At 27.8% G+C, this 22,193-nt stretch overlaps 1 protein-coding gene across 1 annotated transcript in view; it reads right to left on the bottom strand.

Moving 5' to 3' along the window:
* Positions 1-18,507, bottom strand: part of LOC117181026 (zinc metalloproteinase/disintegrin-like) — a 29,803-nt gene extending 11,296 nt beyond the window's left edge. Inside the window, exons 1-3 of the mRNA XM_033373595.1 lie at positions 18,495-18,507; positions 15,276-15,476; positions 5,291-5,361 (exon numbers count right to left, since the gene is read on the bottom strand). Of these exons, the coding sequence (XP_033229486.1) occupies positions 5,291-5,361; positions 15,276-15,476; positions 18,495-18,507 (285 nt within the window). The remainder of the gene's footprint in view (positions 1-5,290; positions 5,362-15,275; positions 15,477-18,494) is intronic.
* Positions 18,508-22,193: the final 3,686 nt, after the last annotated feature.

Below are 22,193 nucleotides of genomic sequence, written 5' to 3'. Positions count from 1 at the left end.
GCGCAATTGTTTGATTTTATCTCTGATAAAATAATGTAGAAAAGGGTTAACAAAAAAATCATGGAAATCCAGTCGCCACTAACACTCCCAGTGGGCACAAAATTTGGCGACGTCTTTACGACATCGTTACGACATCTTTACGACAACTTTACGACATCCTGTGTACATGTCGTTTCGCTGTCTTTACGATGTCGTAAGACATTGTCAGATCATGCGACTTATTTATAATACCGTAAATACAACAAAACGATATGGACATAGGATGTCGTAAAGTTGTCATAAAGATATCGTAACGATGTCGTAAAGACGTCGCCAAATTTTGTACCCACTGGGCTTCTATATGCACTAATAGGTCCCCGAGATTAATCTTTTTTAAAAGGTCAAAAAAAGACCCCTGATTATGAATATCTTCGATAGGTTTTCGAAAACTGGGTCAATTTTTGTTTAAACAATTTTTTTAACAATTTTATTATTTATTGACAAAAATTATTTTTTAACAGAATTGCTATATTTGCACAGTGTTACCTCAGAATCTGTAATTCAGAAAAATTTAAAACTTGTACACTGTCTATGTCAAGGATAGATCTCTTAAAAGGAAAAAGAAATCTTCGGATCGAATGAAAACTTCTCTCGTTAAATTGTTGTTAAAAATTTGTTATTTTTAAGAGGAAACCGTTATACTCTTTATTTATTAATAAACAATCATCCAGATCAACCAGTATCATAATCTTGTTTTAAATTGTTGGGAAAGCTTTATCTAGCATTATCAATAGAATTTGTGGTTCATAATTACTTTTGCTACATTGTTTATAACAATTAATATAAATAATGACCCTAGATTATTAATTCATGGCCTTATAAACAATGTATTTTTTGTGAACATAACCTCCCCTAAAAACCACAAATTTTAAGTTATTAGCGATTACCTTTTTTATATCTTTAATGTTATCATAAAGAATGTAATTATCTACGACCCAGAAGTTAGCTATGCATATAGATTTGAAAATTCGACCTTGAATAAAAAATTAAATAATAGACGTAAACAAAAACTAAAAACACCACCGGAATCTTCTGAGCCACATGTCTAGGTGTTTTTTTCACCTTTTCCAAAAAGTCATTTTTTAAACAATTACGTTGTTAATTAACATATATCCTTCATAACGAAAAAAACCAAAAGTCCTAAAGAAAAAGTGAAGATAGTTCTGAATTTTTCTTGGCAATATCTCCAGGTGTTTTTTTCCTTTTTAAAACAATTAATTATTTAAACAATTATATTGTTTATAATTTTTAACAATTAATTTAATAATTGTGGTGAACTTTTTTATGTTACAATAGTTATAAACAATGAGGCTCAGTTTTAAAAAATGATTCCCAAGATAAGTACATTCTTTATGGTAAAATTAAGGATATCAAAAGGGTGATCGCTAATAACTTGGAAATTGAAACTTTCAGGGGAAGGTGTGTTTATAAAAAATATATATTTTTTATAAGGCCATAAATAAATAATAGCTTGTCGCAAGAGAAAATATCAAAAAAGTGACAAGTTTAATTATGTGTCAAGGATCAATAAAAAAAAAATTAAGTCAATTCTGGTAATTAATGGTCATTATTTATATCAATTGTTATAAATAATTTAGCAAAAGAAATGATAAGCAACAAATTAGGTTATTAATGCTAGATAAAGCTTTCGCAACAATTTGAAGCAACATTATGACAGTGGTTGATCTGGATGATTATTTATTAATAAATGAAGAGTCTAAACGGTTTGCTCTTAAAAATAACAACTTTTTAACAACAATTTAGGATGAGAAGTTTTATTTTCGCTCAGCCATGTTAAAAGTGATTTCGTAAATTTTTTATGTATAAATAATGAAATTGTTGAAAAAAAATCATTTAAACAAAAATTGACCGATATATCGAAAATCTACCCAAGATATTCGTAATCAGGGGCCTTTTTTTGACCTTTTAAAAAAGAGTAATCTCAGGGACCTATTAGTGCATACAGAAGTGTTAGTGGCTACGGATTATGGGTATGAGCAAGAATTTTTTGCAGGTCTTACGTTCTTCATTAAATTCTAAGAATAAAAACTAAATTTATTAAATTTATGAAATTCATAACATTCATGGAATTCACAGAATTCATGGAAATGAAGGAATTTATGAAGTTCACAGAAGTCACGGAATTTGCAGAATTCATGAAATTCAACAAACTCACGAAATTTATGGAATTTATGAAATTTATCGAATTTAAAGAATTTATAGAATTTAAGGAATTCACGAAAGTAATGCAAAGCAAGGAATTCAAGAAAATGATAAAAATCACGGAATTCGCGAATTTAATAGAATTAAAGGAAATCAAAAAATGTATATCATTCATGAATCTCACAGAATTGATGTAATTCAAGATATTCAAGGAATTCAAGAATTTCATGGAATTCGCAAATTCATGGAATTTAATGAATTGAAGAAATTCATTGAATTAATCGAATTCACGAAATCCAAGGAATTGATCGAATTTACGGAATTCAGGCTATACTCTTAATTTATAAAACTCACGGAATTCACAGAAGCTTCATTTTCGGAATTCACGAAATTCACGAAATTCACGAAATTCAGTGAATTCACGAGATTCGTGGAATTCGCGAGATTGACTGTAATCGCGGAATTTACGGCATTCAAGGAAGTCACGGAATTTATATAACACCCGGAATGCACAGAATTCAAGGAATTTGAAGAATTCATAGAAAGGAAAGAATTTTAGGAATGCATGTAGCAACCGGAATTCATGCAATTCACAGAGTTCAAGGGATTCAAGGAATTCACGGAATTAATCGAATTCAAGGAATTAATGAAATTCCAGTAATTCATGCAATTTCAGGAATTCACGGAATTTATTCGATTCTCGGAATTCACAGAATTCGATAAATTAGAAGAATTCATGAAGTTCATTGAATTGAAGGAATTCACGATATTCATTAAATTGAAGGAATTCATGGAATTCGTTTCACTAAAGGAATGCAAGGAATTAATTTAAATTAAGGAATTCACGGAATTCATCGAATTTATGGAATTTACGTAATTCGCGAAATCGACAGACTTCATGGAATTTACGGAATTCACAGGATACACTTCATGCACAAAATTCAGTAAATTCACGGGATGCGCCCGGAATGCACGGAATTAATTTAATTTGCGGAATTCGAAGAATTCATAGAAATTAAATAATTTTAGGAATTCATGTAACAACTGGAATTCATGCAATTGACAGAATTGAAGAGATTCAAGGAATTCACGGAATTAATGAAATTCAAGGAATTCGTGGAACTCCATGAATGCCATAAATTTCGTGAATTCCGTGATTTGATTGAATTTTATTAACTTATTAAATGTTATGAATTCGATATATTTCGTGAATTCCATGAGTTCCGCTAGTTACTTGAATCTCGTAAAATAGTTAAATTATGTGAATTTCTTGAATTCCGGGAAATCGCGGAATTCCTTGAAATCAATGAATTCCGCGATTTCCATGAATTCCATACACTCTATGAATTTAATTAATTCCGTGAATTTATTGATTTCCGAAAATTCTTTTGATTTCGTGAATTCCTTCAATTCATAGATTGCGTGTATTCCGTGAGTTGAATGAATTGCGTGAATTCCGTACATTAGGCGAATTTCGTGAATTCGCTGATTTTCTTGAATTCCGTAAATTCTATGAATTCCATGAATTCTATAAATTTCATGAATTCCTCGTATTCCATGCATAGAATCAATTTCTTGAGTTCCGTAAATTCTGCGAATTCCGTTAATTTTACGAATTCTATTAATTCCGCGAATAACATGAATTCCGTGAATCCTATGAATTCCGTGAAATCCGTGAATTCCGGGCGTTATATCAATTCAGTGATTTCTTAAATTCAGCGAATTCTGTGATTATTTACATATTTTGTTCTAATTTTTCGCTTCAACCGGTGTCGAGATATTCAGTTACTAGACTTGTATTATGAAATTCCAATACATGTAAGGTAGCATACTAATGCCAGAATTTCGAAACTACAACATTTTGTATTGCAGCGTTACGTGACGTTTCGGAAATATACATCCAATACATGTAGTAGAAGTTTCTAACATAAATTTTTAACAGTGTAGTTTTTCAAAAAAAAAGCCTCTTCATTTTTTATGAGGCTTTTATATGAAATGTTTTTTGTATATTTTAATTTACTTTGGTTACACACATCAGTATTACTTTCAAAAATTGACTCTAAACAATTGACAGATATTTGATTAAAAAATTGAATGTTTTTGTTTTTTAAAAGAAAGTAAGCACAGGTATTTGTATTTCTTTTACTTGAAAAAAAATTTGTTTATAATTATATGTAAGAACCGATCGTTATTCATACATTATTTATTCAAACTCTCTAAAAAGGGCACGCAATGGTAACCCCCGTGTAGAAATCCAATCAGGGATCCGGCCGGGTCCCAGCCGGATAGCCCCGCTTTAAGTTGGGCGCTAGTCGGAGAATCCGGCCAAAAACGTCACGGTAAACTGGTCAGATCCCGGCTTCAATATCAACCGGGATCCAGTCGGGTAATCCGGCCTAATAGCGGTTAAGAAATGTTGCTTCAGGCGAGAAATTGTTAACTTGTTCTGTCTTTTAAGGTTCATCGTAAAGATTACGGTGAACTTTAAAAGTCAAATCTAGTGAACTAATTCTGGCAAGAAAATTGCAGTGGAATTTTATTCTCTCATGATAGAATATCATAGCAATTTGGAAGCCACGTAGTGATTTAAGGTTAGGAAGGAAGAAAGTAAAAACTGTATACACAATACTATATTTTAATTAAAAATAATAATTATTCGCGCACTAAGTAGGGGTTTCAAACTAATTACTGAAATAAGGTTGATTTTAACCACGAGTCTCGATTTTATTTGCGAAATTACTGAGTTTCTATGCAGACGACAGACACAGCAGGCGCTATATATGGCGGTAAATTTGAAATTGTACAGGCCAAATATTGTCTGAATATAGAGAAGTTAATAAAAATTGTATCCTTTCTGTTGTTGCACATAGCAGAATCGATAACAGTTTAATTTAAAATATTAAATTATTCGAAAAAAATTAATGTTTTTTTTTTAAGAATCTAAAAAAGCTCATTTTTGTTTCACTGATCTAATAAATCTTTAAATTACAATTTTCAAATAATAATTCATCTAGCATCCATAATTACGTCTTTGATAATATCATGGCTCTTAAAAAATGTGTAATTTTTACAAAAACATTAACCTGACCAGTGCCCAGCCAGTTCCCGACCATGTGATATAACCAGGGTTGGCCCAGCCAGCATCCGGCCGGCCCCGGACTGCGTGATTCGAGAAAAATGTAGTCAGAGTTTCAATAAACGAACTTTTCAGTAATTTCGTTTGAATTATTTTAATTTATTAAAGACCGTAAGCCCTACAAAAAATTCTTACTCATATTTACATTGACGGTCAAAGAAAGGATTGATTTGATTCTTATTAAATCTACTTATTAAATAATGGATACTTGCATTTTCAATCAATTTGTACTCTATTCCATGTGCCTGATATGAATTCTTATGTGCTGTCCAAACTTTGGTGTGTTGTCTAACCAACATTGATTCAGTTTGCTTTAAATTGAAAGATATTTTTGCATTTTGGAATGCTGTTTCAACGATATATTTGTCAGCTTTTTTATGAAACGTGTGTTTTACTGGAACAACTTCATATTCGGGTACTGAAATTTCAGGAATGTTTAGTCACTTATGTCATTAAAATAAAATGTTCTTTAAATTCGTTCGCATTAAAAGAAAATTATTAAAAATCTATTTAATTTTTTATTTATTCTGCACACAGTGAAAAGTTTTAAAAAAACGATAATTTAGAAATTCAAAACGGTGGAAGAGTGAAAAAATTAATTTTAATTACCATTATCAGGTGTTGTTTGAAAAACTTGCATAATTTCATTAACTGTCATATGTTCATGAATCTAGAAAAAACGTTTTTCAAGTTTTTAATTTAATACAATTAATACAAATTTTTCTGTTGAAATTTAGAACTTACCCCGCGTGTGTGTACAAATGGTGCAATGGCATAAAGGAAAATGAAGATCATTTTCAACAATAAAAAATATCGAAGCTACAAAAACAAATCTTGTTTATCTGAAATTGTTCAATCCAATAAAAAAATGTTTAAATGTTGACAAAATGAGAATGCAGGACATTTTAAAAATCAATATTTTGATCAAGCTTACCTTTCCTGTCGAGACTTTCTGGTCAGTATTCGTGTAAAAACAAGTGTGAAGACACATGGATATATCCTACATTTATACATGGTGTTTTGTCCTATTTATTGTTTTTGAAAAATATTCTTATCTAAACAAGGTTCTTATGCCAGCAATGAATAAAATCATGAATAAGCATACTAGCCTGCTTGAATAGAAAATGGGACGAGCAAACGATTTATCTCAATTTCGAGGACGATATTCGCTGACACGTTTAATAGGCATTCAAAAATTATAAAAGCATATAAAATTAACTTGGGTTTTGTGAAAAGAAACCTTTCATAAAAGTTAAAGAAGGCCATGGAATATTTTTATGATAACTTCTTTACTTTTTGTTAAAAAGGAACCTTCGTGAAACTTTATCTTGACATTGACAACAAAAATTAAATCAAAGAAAACTTACTTGATTCCAAAAGGTTTAATAGTATTGAATACGTTCTATAAAATATTTCTTCAATCAAAAGAAAAGGGTTTCTCTCAACCAAAAGTATAACATTATTGTTAGAGACTAATATTTATTGTATCTAGAGATATTGGCCAATTTAAAAAAAAATGTACTTCATTTGTCTTCCCAAAAGCGCAACTTTTCCGCACTATTACCTTGAGAGTTTCAAAAAGTCAGTTTTTTTTACCTGGCCTGGAAAATATTTTTGTGGGCCTAAGATGTGATCTATTACTCAAAATAAGCATCTTATAATTTTTTTTCAAAATTTAAATTGTTTCAAGTAATTGATTCCTTGACTGAAAGAAAATACCAAATAATACCACCATTATTTAAATAATTGGAGTGCTTAAAAAAAATTTAATTCAGCATTTTTTAAAGGCCTATTGTTTTTTCTTGAGATTCAAAAATAAATTTGAATAATTCTTCAGGTATTATAAATTGTAATAAGTACCAGGAAAACTATCTGTGATGGGAAAAAACTACCAATTAAAACTACATCAATTTGCAAAATCAAAGTTGACCAAGTAGTTTCGGAAAAAATATTAGTATACCCTGAAATATATAGAAACTTTTTTTAGAAATCTTTGAGAATTTCGTAAATAAATGTTTAGAAAGCATTTTGGGGATTTTGCAACTTGGCGGTATTATATTTTCCCATTAATCTCCCATTTCCAGCAATTCTTTATTAAGATTATTTTGCTTACATAAAGTTAATTTCCGCCAAGTATTGTAATGTTTAATATGGATTTGTAAAATTTATTTTTAAAAATGTAATATTATTTTATAACGCACGAGTTTCACATTCTTGCACTAATTTACTAAATATGTAAAATCCAATTAATCATTTGCATAATGTTTGTTGGAACTTATTTTAATTAATTAAATTTATATATCCTTCAAATAAATTTAATGGTACAGTATTAGCCAGTGCATGATAAGTACCAGAGTAGAAATTCAAATGGGGAACTAGTCTGGTTCCAGACCATTCGACCCCACTTAAAGTCGGGGGCTAGTCGGGTCATCTGACTAGCCCCCGACCAGTAGCGTCACGGTAGATTATTGGGGGGCTAGTCATGTGACCCGACTTATCCTAGTCGGGGCTTGATCGGGTACTAGTAGGGGTCATATGATAATACATCCGCGTGGAATATTAACTAAACTCCCCAAAATTTGTGGAACATCACCTAAAAGTTTGTCAAAATACTTATTATTTACAGAAATCTCCATAAACTGTTTTGAAATATTTAAAAGTGCTCAGATTTACCCAAGATTTAATGGGGAACATATCCTACGCCTAAAATTACATAAATTTATGTAACTAAAATTCCCCAAAATTTGTGGAATATTAATTTAAAAAAAAAAAACTACAGCCGGAAGGCAGCAATGGAAGAATTTCGCTCTGAAGGAACCGCCATGTTGGTCACGGTAGTCTGTACTCCAGGTTATGATGCTTCGTTACGTGCAGACTGCTGTCTTAAACACTCGACTCGTCATTTCTGTTGCGCGAGAGGCGGCACGTCGCGCCCTTGTGGATTTTCTTTAAAACTACCAGTCCAGAACCGCAAGACTCAAATGAAGGTGGTAGCGAAATCTGAACTGTACCGTGCTTAATAGTTTACTACTAAGATACTGCTCTTCACTGATTAATCAAAAACTTTTTCTCTTTCCAATTTCAACTACATAAAGGATTAGACCTTATTTACATATGGCAAATCTTTCAGATCAATTAAAAAATAAGCATCTGTAGAAATTTAGAGTCTTATGACTTTCGGCAGACTTTTCACCCACATCTATATGTATTTTTTGCAATATGGATTTTCTTAAAATTCCATAAAAAGGTATTTATAAATGTTCTTAGAATTCGCAATTTTCTAAAAAATACTACAAAAAAATAAGATTACGTCTTTTTGAAGATTTTGATCGTTGTTTTTATAAAAAGTTGATTTTTGTACAAAATTATTAGCTTAATAATTATTTATTAAGTATACTTGAGACGAATTTAACATTAATAAATCTTTTCTCTAAAAAGCGGTGTAAAATTATTGTTAAATATATTCTTCGTGTTTTAGAATAAAGAAATCATTACGCTTTTTTTAGATATTACCTCATTTGATAAAACCACGCCGAAAACTCAAACATAAGAATAACCCGACCAGAGCCCCACTAGCTCCCGACCAGAGCCTAAAGATTCCAGGCCCCGACTGAAATTTTGACAACAAAAAGCCCAACTAGTCCCCGATTATCCCCCGACTGGGTACTTTGTCAAAATTAATAACCCGATTAGCCCCCCATTAGTGCCCGACTTGTAATAGGGCCAAATGGGATTATTTTTACACGGGTTTTTTAGTTTTTTATAAAAAAGAACGTTCCTCAAACTTTATCTGCATGCAATCTGCATTTAAAATTATTATTCTTACAAGTTTGGTTTTCTTCGGAATGAACTAATAAACTGAGAAAGTATATAAAAGTGCGCAGTATTATGATAAATATGGTATTTGCGAGTTCAGCTATTAAAGTCGCAAATCGAGTTTTTATTTCGAATTTTAAAGTAGCATAAAAGCTGTTTCTTCTGTATCAAAAACTGCATAAATTACTCATATCGAAAAATAAGGTTTCATTAAAAAGAGTATAATTCTGAAAAGGTCACTAAATTGTATTGATAAGGAAAAAGTATTCGCGCTATCATCTTATTTTTAGTACTATTTAGCCATTTTGACATTTTGAATTTTTCATATTTATCAAAATAAAGTCTTTTATTTAATAAAATCGGAAATTTTTATTCATGACATTTTTTTTTAAAACACAATTTTTTTTAGAGTGAGAAAGTTTTGAAATGAACAAAAAAAATTATAGGGTCCCAAAAAACCCCCAAAAGTGAAAAAATGGGTTTCGCGAGTTTTTGGCGCTAATTTTTATTTTTTTGCTGTTTTTTTACGGCAAATTATTTCTGGCACATAAAAGAGCATTTCATACTGATAATTTGATGTTAACATAAATTTTTTAAGCACTTTATTATTGTTCTTAGCAATTTTCTCATAGAATGGAGTTAGAAAGACGCGGTTTTTCAAAAATTGTCCATTTGTTGTCCAATTTTCAATTAGAGGGAAGAGATAGTTCAACAGTGTTAATAAGAGTTATTGTTTAAGAAATTTATTATTATTGTGAATAATATTCTCTAAAAAAATGCTACAAAATTGCAGTTAAAAAAATTTACTTTTAGTCAAATTTTTAATTAAGATAAGTTAAGTAATCAATTAATGTCAAAAAAAATTGTTTAAACAATTTATTATTATAATTATTAATATTATATTTGAATAATGCTAGAAAGATGCAGTTTTTCTGACATTTCTGGCTTTTTGTCCAATTTTCAATTAAAGTTAGGTAATCATGAATTCAAGTTAACAAAATTAATTGTTTAAACAATGTATTATCATTGTTAATAATATTCTCTTTGTTTAATTAGAAGAATGTTGCGGTTTTTTCTGAAATTTTCAACTGTTTGTCTATTTTTCATTCAGCATGACTTAATAATTCATTAGATTTAGCAAAAATAATTGTTTAAACAAATTATTATGGTTTATGACTATATTGATCTACATCAATACCTGAAAGTTGCGGTTTTTCTGCAATTTTTACCTTTTTGTTTTTTTTTTCACTTAGTGAGGTGATAATTATTAAAAGTTAACAAAAAAGTTGTTTAAACAGTTTAATATTGTTTTTAACTATATTTTCTTAGATAAGTGCGAGGGAATGGCGGTTTCGCTCTTATCCACAAAAAAGAAAGAAATTATTTTTAATGTAGTTTTCTTTATTGTTTATTTATTAATTGTTAATAACTAAGCAGGCGAAGCAAAGTTAAAGATTTTATAGAAAAAAAACCGCAACTTTCTAGCACTTATCTAAGGACAGATAGTTATAAGCAGTATTAAATTGTTTAAAGAACTTTTTTGTTAACTTTCATTAATTATCATGTCACTAAGTGAAAAAGGACAGAAAGGTAAAAATTGCCGAAAAAACCGCAACTATAAGACATTTCTATAGATGAAGTTAGTCATAAACAATAATAATTTGTTTACACAATTATTTTTGCTAAATTTAATTAATCATTAAGTCACGCCTAATGAAAAATAAATAAACAGTTGAAATTTTCAGAAAAAACCGCATATTTCTAGCATTATACAAATATAATATTATTAATAATATTAATAATAAATTGTTTATACAATTAATTTTTTTGACTTTAATCAATTACTTAACTTATCTTCATTAAAAATTTGACTAATAGTGAATTTTGTTTTAAACTGCAATTTTGTAGCATTTGTATAAGAGAATATTATTAACAATAATAATAAATTGTTGAAACAATCACTCTTGTTGACATTGATGAACTATCACTTCCCTCTAATTGAAAATTGGACAAGTGAAAAAATTTTGAAAAAACTACGTCTTTCTAACTCCATTCTATGAGAAAATTGCTATGAACAATAATAAATTGTTTCTGAAAAAGATTTACAAAAAAATATTTTTTGTCTTATGGGAAATACGTGTTAAACTTCATGGGGCTTGTGGAACCCCTAAATATCATGTTTTTTCAAAACAAAAACATGTATCTTTGTGTGAATTCGAATAAATTTCTGGGTGTCCCCATAAAAATTAAAAAAAAAAATTCCCATGCATTTTTGAACCACCCTAATGTTGCGTCTATGGAAAAAGCACAAAAAGTCTTCCCAAAGTTCTAGAATAGAAGAGATCCCAAAGACCTTTTGCAAATTCGTGACATTGACAGAATTCAAGGGATTTATGGAAATTAAGGAATTCAAGAAATCTATGGAATTCATGAAACTGACGAAGTTTATAGAATTCACGGAATTTATGAAATTCAACACATTCAGGAAATTCATGGAATTAAAGGAATTTAAGCAATTCATGAAAATCAGAGAATTCAAGGAATTAGTGGTATTAAAGGAATTCGCGAAATAAATGGCGTTCGTGAAATTCACGGAATTAATTTAGTTCAACGAATTATAGGAATTTGCGAAATTCGCTGAATTTATTGAGTTCATAGAATTTAAGGAATTTCAAGAATTCGCAAAAAATCGGAATTCACGAAAATCTTGTAATTTAGGCAATTATGATAATACGCTTAATTTATGGAATTCGTGGAATTCACGAAATTCTCGGAAATCATGGAATTGGAGGAATGCAAGGAATTTACCGCAGTAATGTGATTCGTGGAATTAATGGTAATTACGAAGTTCATATTCTGTAAATTCCGTGATTTCATTGAATGTCATTAACTTATTGGATTTTATAAATTCCTTGCATTTCGTGAATTCCACAAATTCGACGGTTTCCTTAAATTTTCACGAATCAGGTAAATTGCGTGAATTTCTTGAATTCGAGAATTCCATTCATTTCTTGAATTCTGTAAATTCCATGAATTTCGTGATTTCCATTAATTCCGCGTATTGCGTAAATTCCTTCAATGCCATATATTGCGCGAATCCCTTTAATTCCAAGAATTCCGCGAATTCTGTTATTTTCATTAATTTCATGAATTCTATAAATTCCGTAAATTCTATCAACTTCGTTAGTTTCTTGAATTCCGTGAAATCCATCAATTTCGTAAATTCAATCAATTTCGTGTTTTTATTGAATTTCATTAACTTATTCAATTTCCTGAATTCCTTGAATTTTGTGAATTCCATGAATTCCATGAATTCCATAATTTCTTTAAATTTCAGGAATTAGGTAAATTCCGTGAATCGCTTGAATTTCGTGAGTTCCATGAATTCTCGAATTCCATAATTGTCGTAAAGTCCATGGATTCGGTAAATTTCTGGAATTTTATGAATTTCTAGAGTAACGTGAATTCTTTGAATTGAATGAGTTTCGTGAATTAGTTCAATTCCGTAAATTTCCTGATTTTCTTGAATTCCATGAATTCCTTTTATTCTGTGCATAGCGCGAATTCGTCGAATTTCGTAAATTCCTTAAATTCCAGCAATTCCTCTAATTCTATGAAATCCGTAAATTCCGAGAATTATATTAATTTCGTGAATTTCGCGAATTCCTTTAATTTCGTGAATTTCATTAATTCCATGCAGGCGCGAGTAATGTACTACACTGTTAAAAATGTTTGGAATTATACAACACTTCTACAAGACTTCTACAATACAAGTGTGAGGTCAAATGGCAAACATAGTATTCGAATGACGAAATTGCAATACATATATTTTAAGTGTTGTAAATTGTGAAGTCATCGTACAGAATTCCAATACATGAATAAGAGCGTTTTTATGACGAAAATTGTGCACAAGGTATTTGCGAAATTCCAGAAATTCACCAAATTCATGGAATTCACCGATTTCGAGGAAGTCCCGGAATTCATGAAATTCACGGATTTCTGGGAAATCATTGAATTTACAGAAGTCATGAAATTCGCAGATTTCATGGAATTCAATGACCTCACGAAATAAATGGGATTCAGGCAATTCATGCAATTCAAGGACTCAAAGAAAATTCAGAAAAATCACGGAATTCGCGAAATTCATGGAATTAAAGGAGGTGGCGAAATGTATGGCATTCATGAAATTCATGAAATTAATGGAACCTAAGGAATTCCAGGAATTTGAAGAATTCATGGGATTTGAAGAGTTTGTGGAATTGAAGGAATTCACGGAATTTATAGCAATTACGTAATTTATGGAATTCACGGAATTCGCGGAAATAACTGTAATCACGGATTTTACAAAAAAAATCGCAGAATTGAGGCAATTTGTAGAAATTATCGAAATGAAGGAATTTCGAAATTAAGGGAATTTGTGGAAATCATGGAATTCAAGGAATTCGTAGAATTCAAGTAATTCGCAAAATTCATGGAGCTCAAGGAATGTAAGGAATTCATAGGATTGTGTAATTCGCGAAATTCACGGAATAAAAGGAATAAAGGAATTAAAAGGATTCAGAGAATTCATGGAAATAAAGAAATCCACGAAATTTATGGGAATTTGGGGAATTCACAAAATTCAATGAATTAATGGGATTCATAAAGTTCAAGAAATTTACAGAATTCATGGGATTTGTGGAATAAATGGAATCGAAGGAATTGAAGGAATTCGTGGAAATCCATTAATTCCATACATTTGGTGAACTCCGTGATTTCATTGAATTTCATTCGCATTATATTTTCTGATTTCCATGAATTCTGTGCATTCCATGAATTCTGTGCATTCCAGGAATTCTGTGATTCCATTATTTCCGTGAATTCCTTGATTTCCGCGAATTTCGTAAATTCCGTGAATTTTCTTATTTTCTTGAATTTCTTAAATTTTGTGAATTCGTTTAAATTCGTGAATTCCATGAATTTCGTGAATTCTTTCAATTCCGTGAATTCCGTAATTTCCAAGAAAATTCTTAAATTCCATGTACTCCGTGAATTCCATGAATTCCATCAATTCCATTCATTCTTTCAGTTCCAAAAATTCGCGAATTCCGTAAATTCTGCGAATTCAAAGAAATCCTGAAATTTTATGAATTCTTTGAATTCTAGAAATACGCGCATCATATACTATGCATTGCTAAAAATCTTGGTTTCGTCAGAAATTTTTTTTTCAGGAACAAGTCTTCTGAGAAGTGGTTTATATATTTTTTTAATATACTTTTCAACAGGTGTCGAGTTACTGACCACTGGACTTGTATTATAAAATTCAAATACATTTGAGGTACTATACCAATGTCAACATTTGGAAAATAGAATATTATGTATTGTAGCGTTACCTTACCTTTCGGAAATAAACTTCCAATACACGAGTGGAAATTTTTAACAGAAATTTGTAACTGTTTATAAAACAAAATAATAGCAGAATTTTATACTGCACTAAACATTTAGCTTTTTATTTGAATTTTTATTCCTACAATCACATTTTATAAGTATTATTCGTAAATCATAATATCCTTCAGAATCTAAAAATAAAAACATAGAAATGACAAATTGTATTACAATTAAAATAGGATAAGTCAACACATTTTCTTGATACTGGAAAAACGAAAAAAAGTTGCAATAAAATGTTGAATAACAACATATTGTTTAAAGAATGCGCATTTTCTTTAAATAAGACAATGAAACTATGTCAGTTTTTATACATACGCATGTTATGAATTATAATAATATACATTTATGGGAATAGTATACAATTTCAGGGGAAATTTGAGTGTGAAAAATGAGATATGTGATGAGGATGTATTCGTTAAAGCCGAAGGAGCTTTAACCAAAGAGAATTCACAATTACGAAATTGCTGTTGCCAATACTTTTACTTTTAGTTTCAAAAAGTCTGTGCAAAAAGACCGAGCGCCTTGCGCGGGGTAAATACATTATCGAGCGCGAAGCGCAAAAACCAACATTCGCGCGCCTTGGGCGCGCTCAAACATGACAGCGAAGACAAAAAATTGTTCACAAGAAGAAAACATATTTTTTTAAACCCTGTTCTTTACTTACCCGTGCTACTTTAATTTTAATTTAAATTACCTGTATTGAAAATTCCAAAGATTGAGGTGGTCGTCGAAACGAGAGGAACATTCATTAGTTTTGGGTTTACCTTAAATAAATCTTCATTCGCGAAGTTCAGAAATGGATTATAATGAGACTGATCGGGTACCGATCGGGAATCCCGACCTGGGCCCGGCCTGGATGTGTGTTTCATCCGCGATCTGGCGCTAGCCAGTTCGCCTAGAATTAAAAAAATGCAAGGCGAAAGAGAAAAAAATGTTTCTTAAATAAAAACAATTTTCTGATAAATCTGGGTGAAAGATAAGAATTTTAAGAATTTTTTTAATCTTGTAAATTTAAAATAATTTGCGAAAATAGTTAAATGCACTGCTTTTAAACATCAATTTCAATGCCTTCCTAATATCCACCAAAAATTACTATTCATGCGCAATTAAATTATACATATAATATTTTGTGTAATTTTTAAATATCTGAAAAGAAAACAGTCTAAATTTTATAACATGTTTTTATTATAATATATATTTTTTATTTATTATTAGGTTTATTATTATTTATTATTATATGTTATTTCAAGTTTTAAAAAATGAGCCCTACTAAAAATTATTTTTAAAATCGAGGAAAATATGCTAATGTTAATTATAACGAATTTAGAAAAAGAACTCGAGGTCAACTTAAAAAAAAAATTGGGTTTTCTTTATTTGACAATAACTATTGAGAATTTATTGTTTTTTTCTCTTCAGGTAAAAGTTGCAATTCCCATTTAATTCTAATAATGTAACGCTTATTTTATCCCTTAAAAGTCGTTATTTTTAGCTTGAAATAATTTTAATGTATGTTTAATTTTTAAAAAAGTACAATAAAAATTCCCTTTTCCTATTAAATCTGAATCTAAACTTAATGAAATTAATTATATCGAAAGGCAAATTATTTAATGAATTCATTCAATTAAATTAAATTTATTTACAATGTGTAATTTCAGTTGATTTTTTTAATCTTGAAAATTTTTTGAACTACTATTTTTTTAATTTTGCAAAATAAAAAAAGTTGTCCTATAATCTTTCAGAAAATAACTTCTAATTTTCCTAGCAATCTAGAGAATATTGTTTGATTCTCAAAACCTTTCCAAATTCACAAAAAGCTTCTTTCTACAAAATTGTAAAAAGCTACAATTTTCTCAAAATTTTTATAATTTTCAAATTAACTATGTTTTGAAATGATTTTATATATCTAAACTTTCTAAATGTTTTTCCTTTTTAAACTTTTCCATTCTTAACTTTTCTGAATCTTCTCAATATTTCAATTATTTTTCATTCTCCTCAAAACCACTGAAACTTCGACAAATAAAAAAAAATGTTAATCTGAAAAAATTCTTTAAAAATTTTATTGTACGCGTGTTAGTAAAATAAAAAAATTACAAAGATTAAAAATGGAAAATTAAGAAATAGAAAATTATAAAATTTAACAAAGTTACTAATCAAGTTATTAACATTTACAAAATTTCAACCTCAAAAACTTTAAATCTATTCTATTACAGTCGTCGAAATCTATAAGATAATTTATTTATATTTTGCCAACTGTTTAGTTAAGTAATTTTTAGTAACTGGTAAATTAAAATTTTCAATAAAAATTAGTAATTATGCATTACACTGTAATATTATTGATTAATATTAAGTATTATGAATATTATTAAGTTTAATATAATCGATTTACTTAAAATATTTATTGTTTGGTTGTAAATTAAATTTTCTGTTTAAAATTTATACTTTCAAGTTAAACATATAACTGTTTTAAAGAAAACTCGTCTTTTTGGCATGAAAATTCATTCTTTTTGCTTAAAAAGTCTACTATGTATTTTTTATTTAGATTTCATCTTAATTAAAATTAATGCATACATTGGAAGAAGTATTCAAACAGTTTAAATTATTTTCGGTTAAAAATTTAATTATTTAGTTCAAAATTTAATTTTTTTCACTTGAACGATTTTTTTAATTAAGTAATTTTGTAAATGTCATCTCTTTAGTTAAAAATTCAACTAGTTTGTAGAAAATTCGTCTTTTAGACTTGAACATTCAAGAGCTTGGTTGAAATTGTGTTGATTAACAATTCAACCGTTTTGTTAAAAATTCGTCTTTTGTGATTTCAAAATTGATCTTTTTGTCATAAATTCCATTTTTTTTTTTAGCAAAAATGCACCTGTTTAGTTGAAAATTAATCTGTTTTGGTTGAGGCTTCAACAGTATTATTGAAAATTAATTTTTTTTAATAATTGCACTGATTTTATTTTGTAATAAAAATCTTTTTTGTTTGATATATCAACGTTTATATTTTTTATCAGAATTCATCTTATTTGATTAAACTAATACTTCAATTTTCTAACGAATTGTTAAATTTTTAAATCAAAAAGACTAATTTTCTACCAAAAAAGGTGAATTCTTATCAAAAAATATAATAGTTGATATTTCAACCGATAAATTTTTTAATTATAAATTAAAAACAGTTGAATTTATTTTTAAAAAACGAATTTCTACCCAAACAGTTCGGTTTATAGACAAAAAGGTTAAATTTCTACTAAAAGAGATAAATTTTCAACCAAATAAGATTTTTAATTAATAAAAGAAAAAATATTTTAACCAAATTATTGATTTTTTTAGAAAATAATATAATTTTTACATCCAAAATATAAATTTTTAACAAAAAAGTTAATTATCAACCAAATAAATTAATTTTCTACCAAATTATTGAATTCTAAAGCCAAACACAAGAGTTTTCTAAAAAAAAAAAAAAAACAATTATATTTCTAACTCTAAAATATGAATTTTCAATAAAAAAGGCAATTTAATAACAAACATAAAAAATTAATTTTTGCTCAAGTAAGATGAAATTTATAGTTAAAAATATCATTTTTCAAACCAAAAAAAAAGAATTTTCATCTACATAGTTGAAATATTAATCAAAAAATATTTTCCAGTCAAGGAAATTTTCAACCAAGTAATAAAATTTCAACTGAAAAATAATTGAAATTGTTTGAACACTTTTTTTAAATTATGTATAAATTTTAATTAAGATGAATTTTAAATCGAAAATTACAACCAAACAGTTGAATTGGCAGGTGAATCAATGATATTAATCCTAATATCATTTATGATCTTAAATATTATTCTATGTTATTACATTTTAATGCATACTTAGTAATTTTATTGACAAATTACATTTATGAGTTACTATTAAATTACTTACCTGTTTGCAACATTTCAGGAAATTTAACACTTTTTAAATGAAAAATTAATTAATTTAATAATACCTTAAGTTATTTTTTTTAACAATATATTAACATGTTGATATGAATAAAAAATCCATCTGAAGAAAAAATTCGTCTTTTCGGATGGAAAATTTATTTTTTTTGTTGAGAATTACTTCTTGTTTAAAAATTTATATTTTTATCGTAAAAACTCGACTGAAATCTTTTTCAACAGAAAATTAAACTGTTTTTTGAGCTTTTATCTTTCTGATTCAAAACTTTATCTATTATAGAACAAATTTAATTTTTTTAAATAAAAATGCAAGTTCTTGGTTAAAAATCATTCTACTTTGCTTGGATGTTTATCTAATTTGATTGAAAGATTTGGTTGCATAAACTTGTTAAAAAATCACATTTTTGTTCAAGATTTATATTTTAAGTTGAAAATTCATCTCTTTGGTTGAAAGTTTAATTATTTTGTGGAAACTTAATCTTAGGCAAAAGTTACACTACATTGTTAACAATTTATTTTCTTGATTAAAGGCTTATGTCTGGTTGGAAATTTAACTGTTTAGTGGAAATTACTTATTTTTGTTTAAAATAATTTTTCTTAATAGAAAATGTCACTTTTTGATTTGTTCAAGATTGATATTTTTTAGTTGAAAATGCGACTTTTTTGGTGAAAATAATTATTTAGTTTTATTAATTTTTGTAATGAAAAATCTTTATTCGTTAGAAATTCGCTTTTTGGTGTTAACATTCTTTTTGTATCTATGACACTTTTTTCTATGAAATAAATTGAAAAATTTGAAAAATCTGAATTTGTAAATGAAATACAGGCCCCTGATTACTAATATCTAGGGTCGGTTTTCAAAATATGAATGAGTTTTTGTGTACACAGTTTTTTTAAAACCATTTCATTTTTTATAGACAAAAAACTTTTATAAAATAATTTTTAAAATGGCTGAGCAAAAATAAACTTTTTTGCATTATGCTCTTTTTTCGTACGACGAATTGTTTGGAATGTACAATGTTATAAACAAATGATTTTTTAACAAAATTTCCATATTTTCACATTGTTACCTCAGAATCTTTAATTCAAAAAATTTTAATCTTGTACACTCTCTATATCAAGCATAAATCTCTTAAAAGGATGAAGAAATCTTCAGATCGAATAAAAACTTCTCTTCTTAAATAGTTGTTAAAAAATTGTTATTTTAAAGAGGAAACCGTTTAGAATCTTCATTTATTAATAAACAATCATCCAGAACAACCAGTATCATAATCTTGTTTCAAATTGTTGCGCAAGCTTTTTCTAGCATTATTAATATAATTTTTTGTTTATAATTTCTTTTGATAAATTGTTTATAACAATTGATATAAACGATGACCCTCAATTACCAGAATTGACTTCAATTTTTGTTTATTAAACCTTGACACGTGATTAAACTTTTTACACTCGTAACATTTTCTCGTACTACGAGCCATTATTTATTTATGGCCTTATAAACAATGTATTTTTTATAAACACATCCTCCCTTAAAAGCCACAATCTTCAAGTTATTAACGATTACATTTTTTTATATCCTTAAATATACCATAAAGAATTTAATTATCTTGGATAGCATTTTCGATATCTGACCCTTATTGTTTATAACTATTGTTATTAACTAAAAAGCTCAATCAAGAAAATCGATTTTTTCTTTATTTTTTATTAATCTATGGCACAAAATAAAACTTTTCACTATCTGGATATTTTTTCGTACGACTAGGCATTATTTATTCATGGCCTTATAAATAATGTATTTTTTATAAGCACACCCTCCCCTAAAAGCCAAAATTTTCAAGTAACTAGTGATTGTTTTTTTTATATCCTTAATTTTACCATAAAGAATGTAATTATATTGGGAGCGTGAACAGTTTTATTTTGTGCCATTGATTAATAAAAAAATTAAGAAAAAATCGATTTTCCTAATTTAGCTTTTTAGTTAATAACAATAGTTATAAACAATAAGGGTCAGATATCGCAAGTGCTACTCAAGATAATTACATTCTTTATGGTAAAATTAAGGATATAAAAAAGGTATTCGCTAATAACTTGGAAATTGTGGCTTTTATGGGAGCGTGTGTTTATAAAAAATACATTGTTTATAAGACCATAAATAAATAATGGCTGGCCATCCGAAAAAATATCAAGAGAGTGAAAAGTTTTATTTTGTGCTACAGATTAATACAAAAATGAGGAAAAAATCAATTTTCCTAATTTAGCTTTTTAGTTAATAACAATAGTTATAAACAATAAGGGTCAGATATCGCAAGTGCCACTCAAGATAATTACATTCCTTATGGTAAAATTAAGGATATAAAAAAAGGTATTCGCTAATTACTTGAAAATTGTGGCTTTTATGGGAGGGGGTGTTTATAAAAAATACATTGTTTATAAGGCCATAAATAAATAATGGCTCGTCGTACGAGAAAATATCGAGAAAGTGAAAAGCTTAATCATATGTCAAGGTTTAATGAAAAAATATAAGTCAATTCTAGTAATTGAGGGTCATTATTTATATCAATTGTTATAAACAATTTAGCAAAAGAAATTATGAACAATAAATTATGTTGATAATGCTAGAGGAAGCTTTCGCAACAATTTAAAGTAACATTATGACATTGGTTGATCTGGATGATTGTTTATTAATAAATGAAGAGTCTAAACGGTTTTCTCTTTAAAATAAGAATTTGTTAACAGCAATTTAAGAAGAGAAGCTTATATTCGATCGGGAAATTTCTTTTTCCTTTTAAAAGATCTATCCTTGATCTAGAAAGTGTGCAAGTTTTAAATTTTTCTGAAAAAAAAATCTTACCATAAAAAATGGGCTTTGATTATATATTTAATAGTGAATTATAAAACAAAAAATATAAAATTTAATTTCATAACAAAAAAGACGAGTTTCAAACCAAATTCAAGAACTCGCAACACAATTGTTGAATTTTCAATTAAACTAGATTCATTTTTGACCAAAAATGGAATAGGTGAATCGTTAACCAAGAAATGGATTTTTTAAGAAAGAAGTTCAACTTTAAAACCTGGTTGTTAAATTTATAACCCAAATGATGAATTTTGAAACAAAATAATTAGTTTTCCACATAAAAAATAAATTTTCAACATAATTTCAGAATTCTCCACAAAAAAGTTGAACTTTCAACTTAACAGTTAAATTTTTTAAAAAGAATTTTTAATACTTTTTAAGAAAGAAGCTCAAATTAAAAAAATAGTTGTTACATTTTTACACACACACAAAAATGTATTTTTTACCGAAAAAGGCAAATTTTTAACAAAATTCAAGAATTCTGATATAAAAAGATGAATTTTCAAGTAAAAAAGAAGTTTTAAACAAAAAGATTAATTTACTGTCAAAATAGACAAATGTTTAACAAAATTCAAAAATTCTGAAACAAAAAAGTTTAATTTTCAACTAAAAAAGTACTTTTCGACAAAAAAAAAATTACAAAAAAAACGAATTTTTGAAAGAATTTAAGATTTCCCAATCAATAAGTTGAATTTTTAACAAAAAGATTTATTTACTACCAAAACAGTTTAATTTTTAATGAAATTCAAGAGTTATCAGCCAACAAGTTGAATTTCTAAATAAAAAGATTAATTTACTAAGAAAAAAAAAAGAATTTTGTACTGACTTCAA

Source organism: Belonocnema kinseyi, chromosome 10, assembly GCF_010883055.1.
Source record: "Belonocnema kinseyi isolate 2016_QV_RU_SX_M_011 chromosome 10, B_treatae_v1, whole genome shotgun sequence".
NCBI classification, from domain to species: domain Eukaryota; kingdom Metazoa; phylum Arthropoda; class Insecta; order Hymenoptera; family Cynipidae; genus Belonocnema; species Belonocnema kinseyi.
Note: the sequence above shows the minus strand (reverse complement) of the source record. Positions and strands in the feature narration are given on the sequence as shown.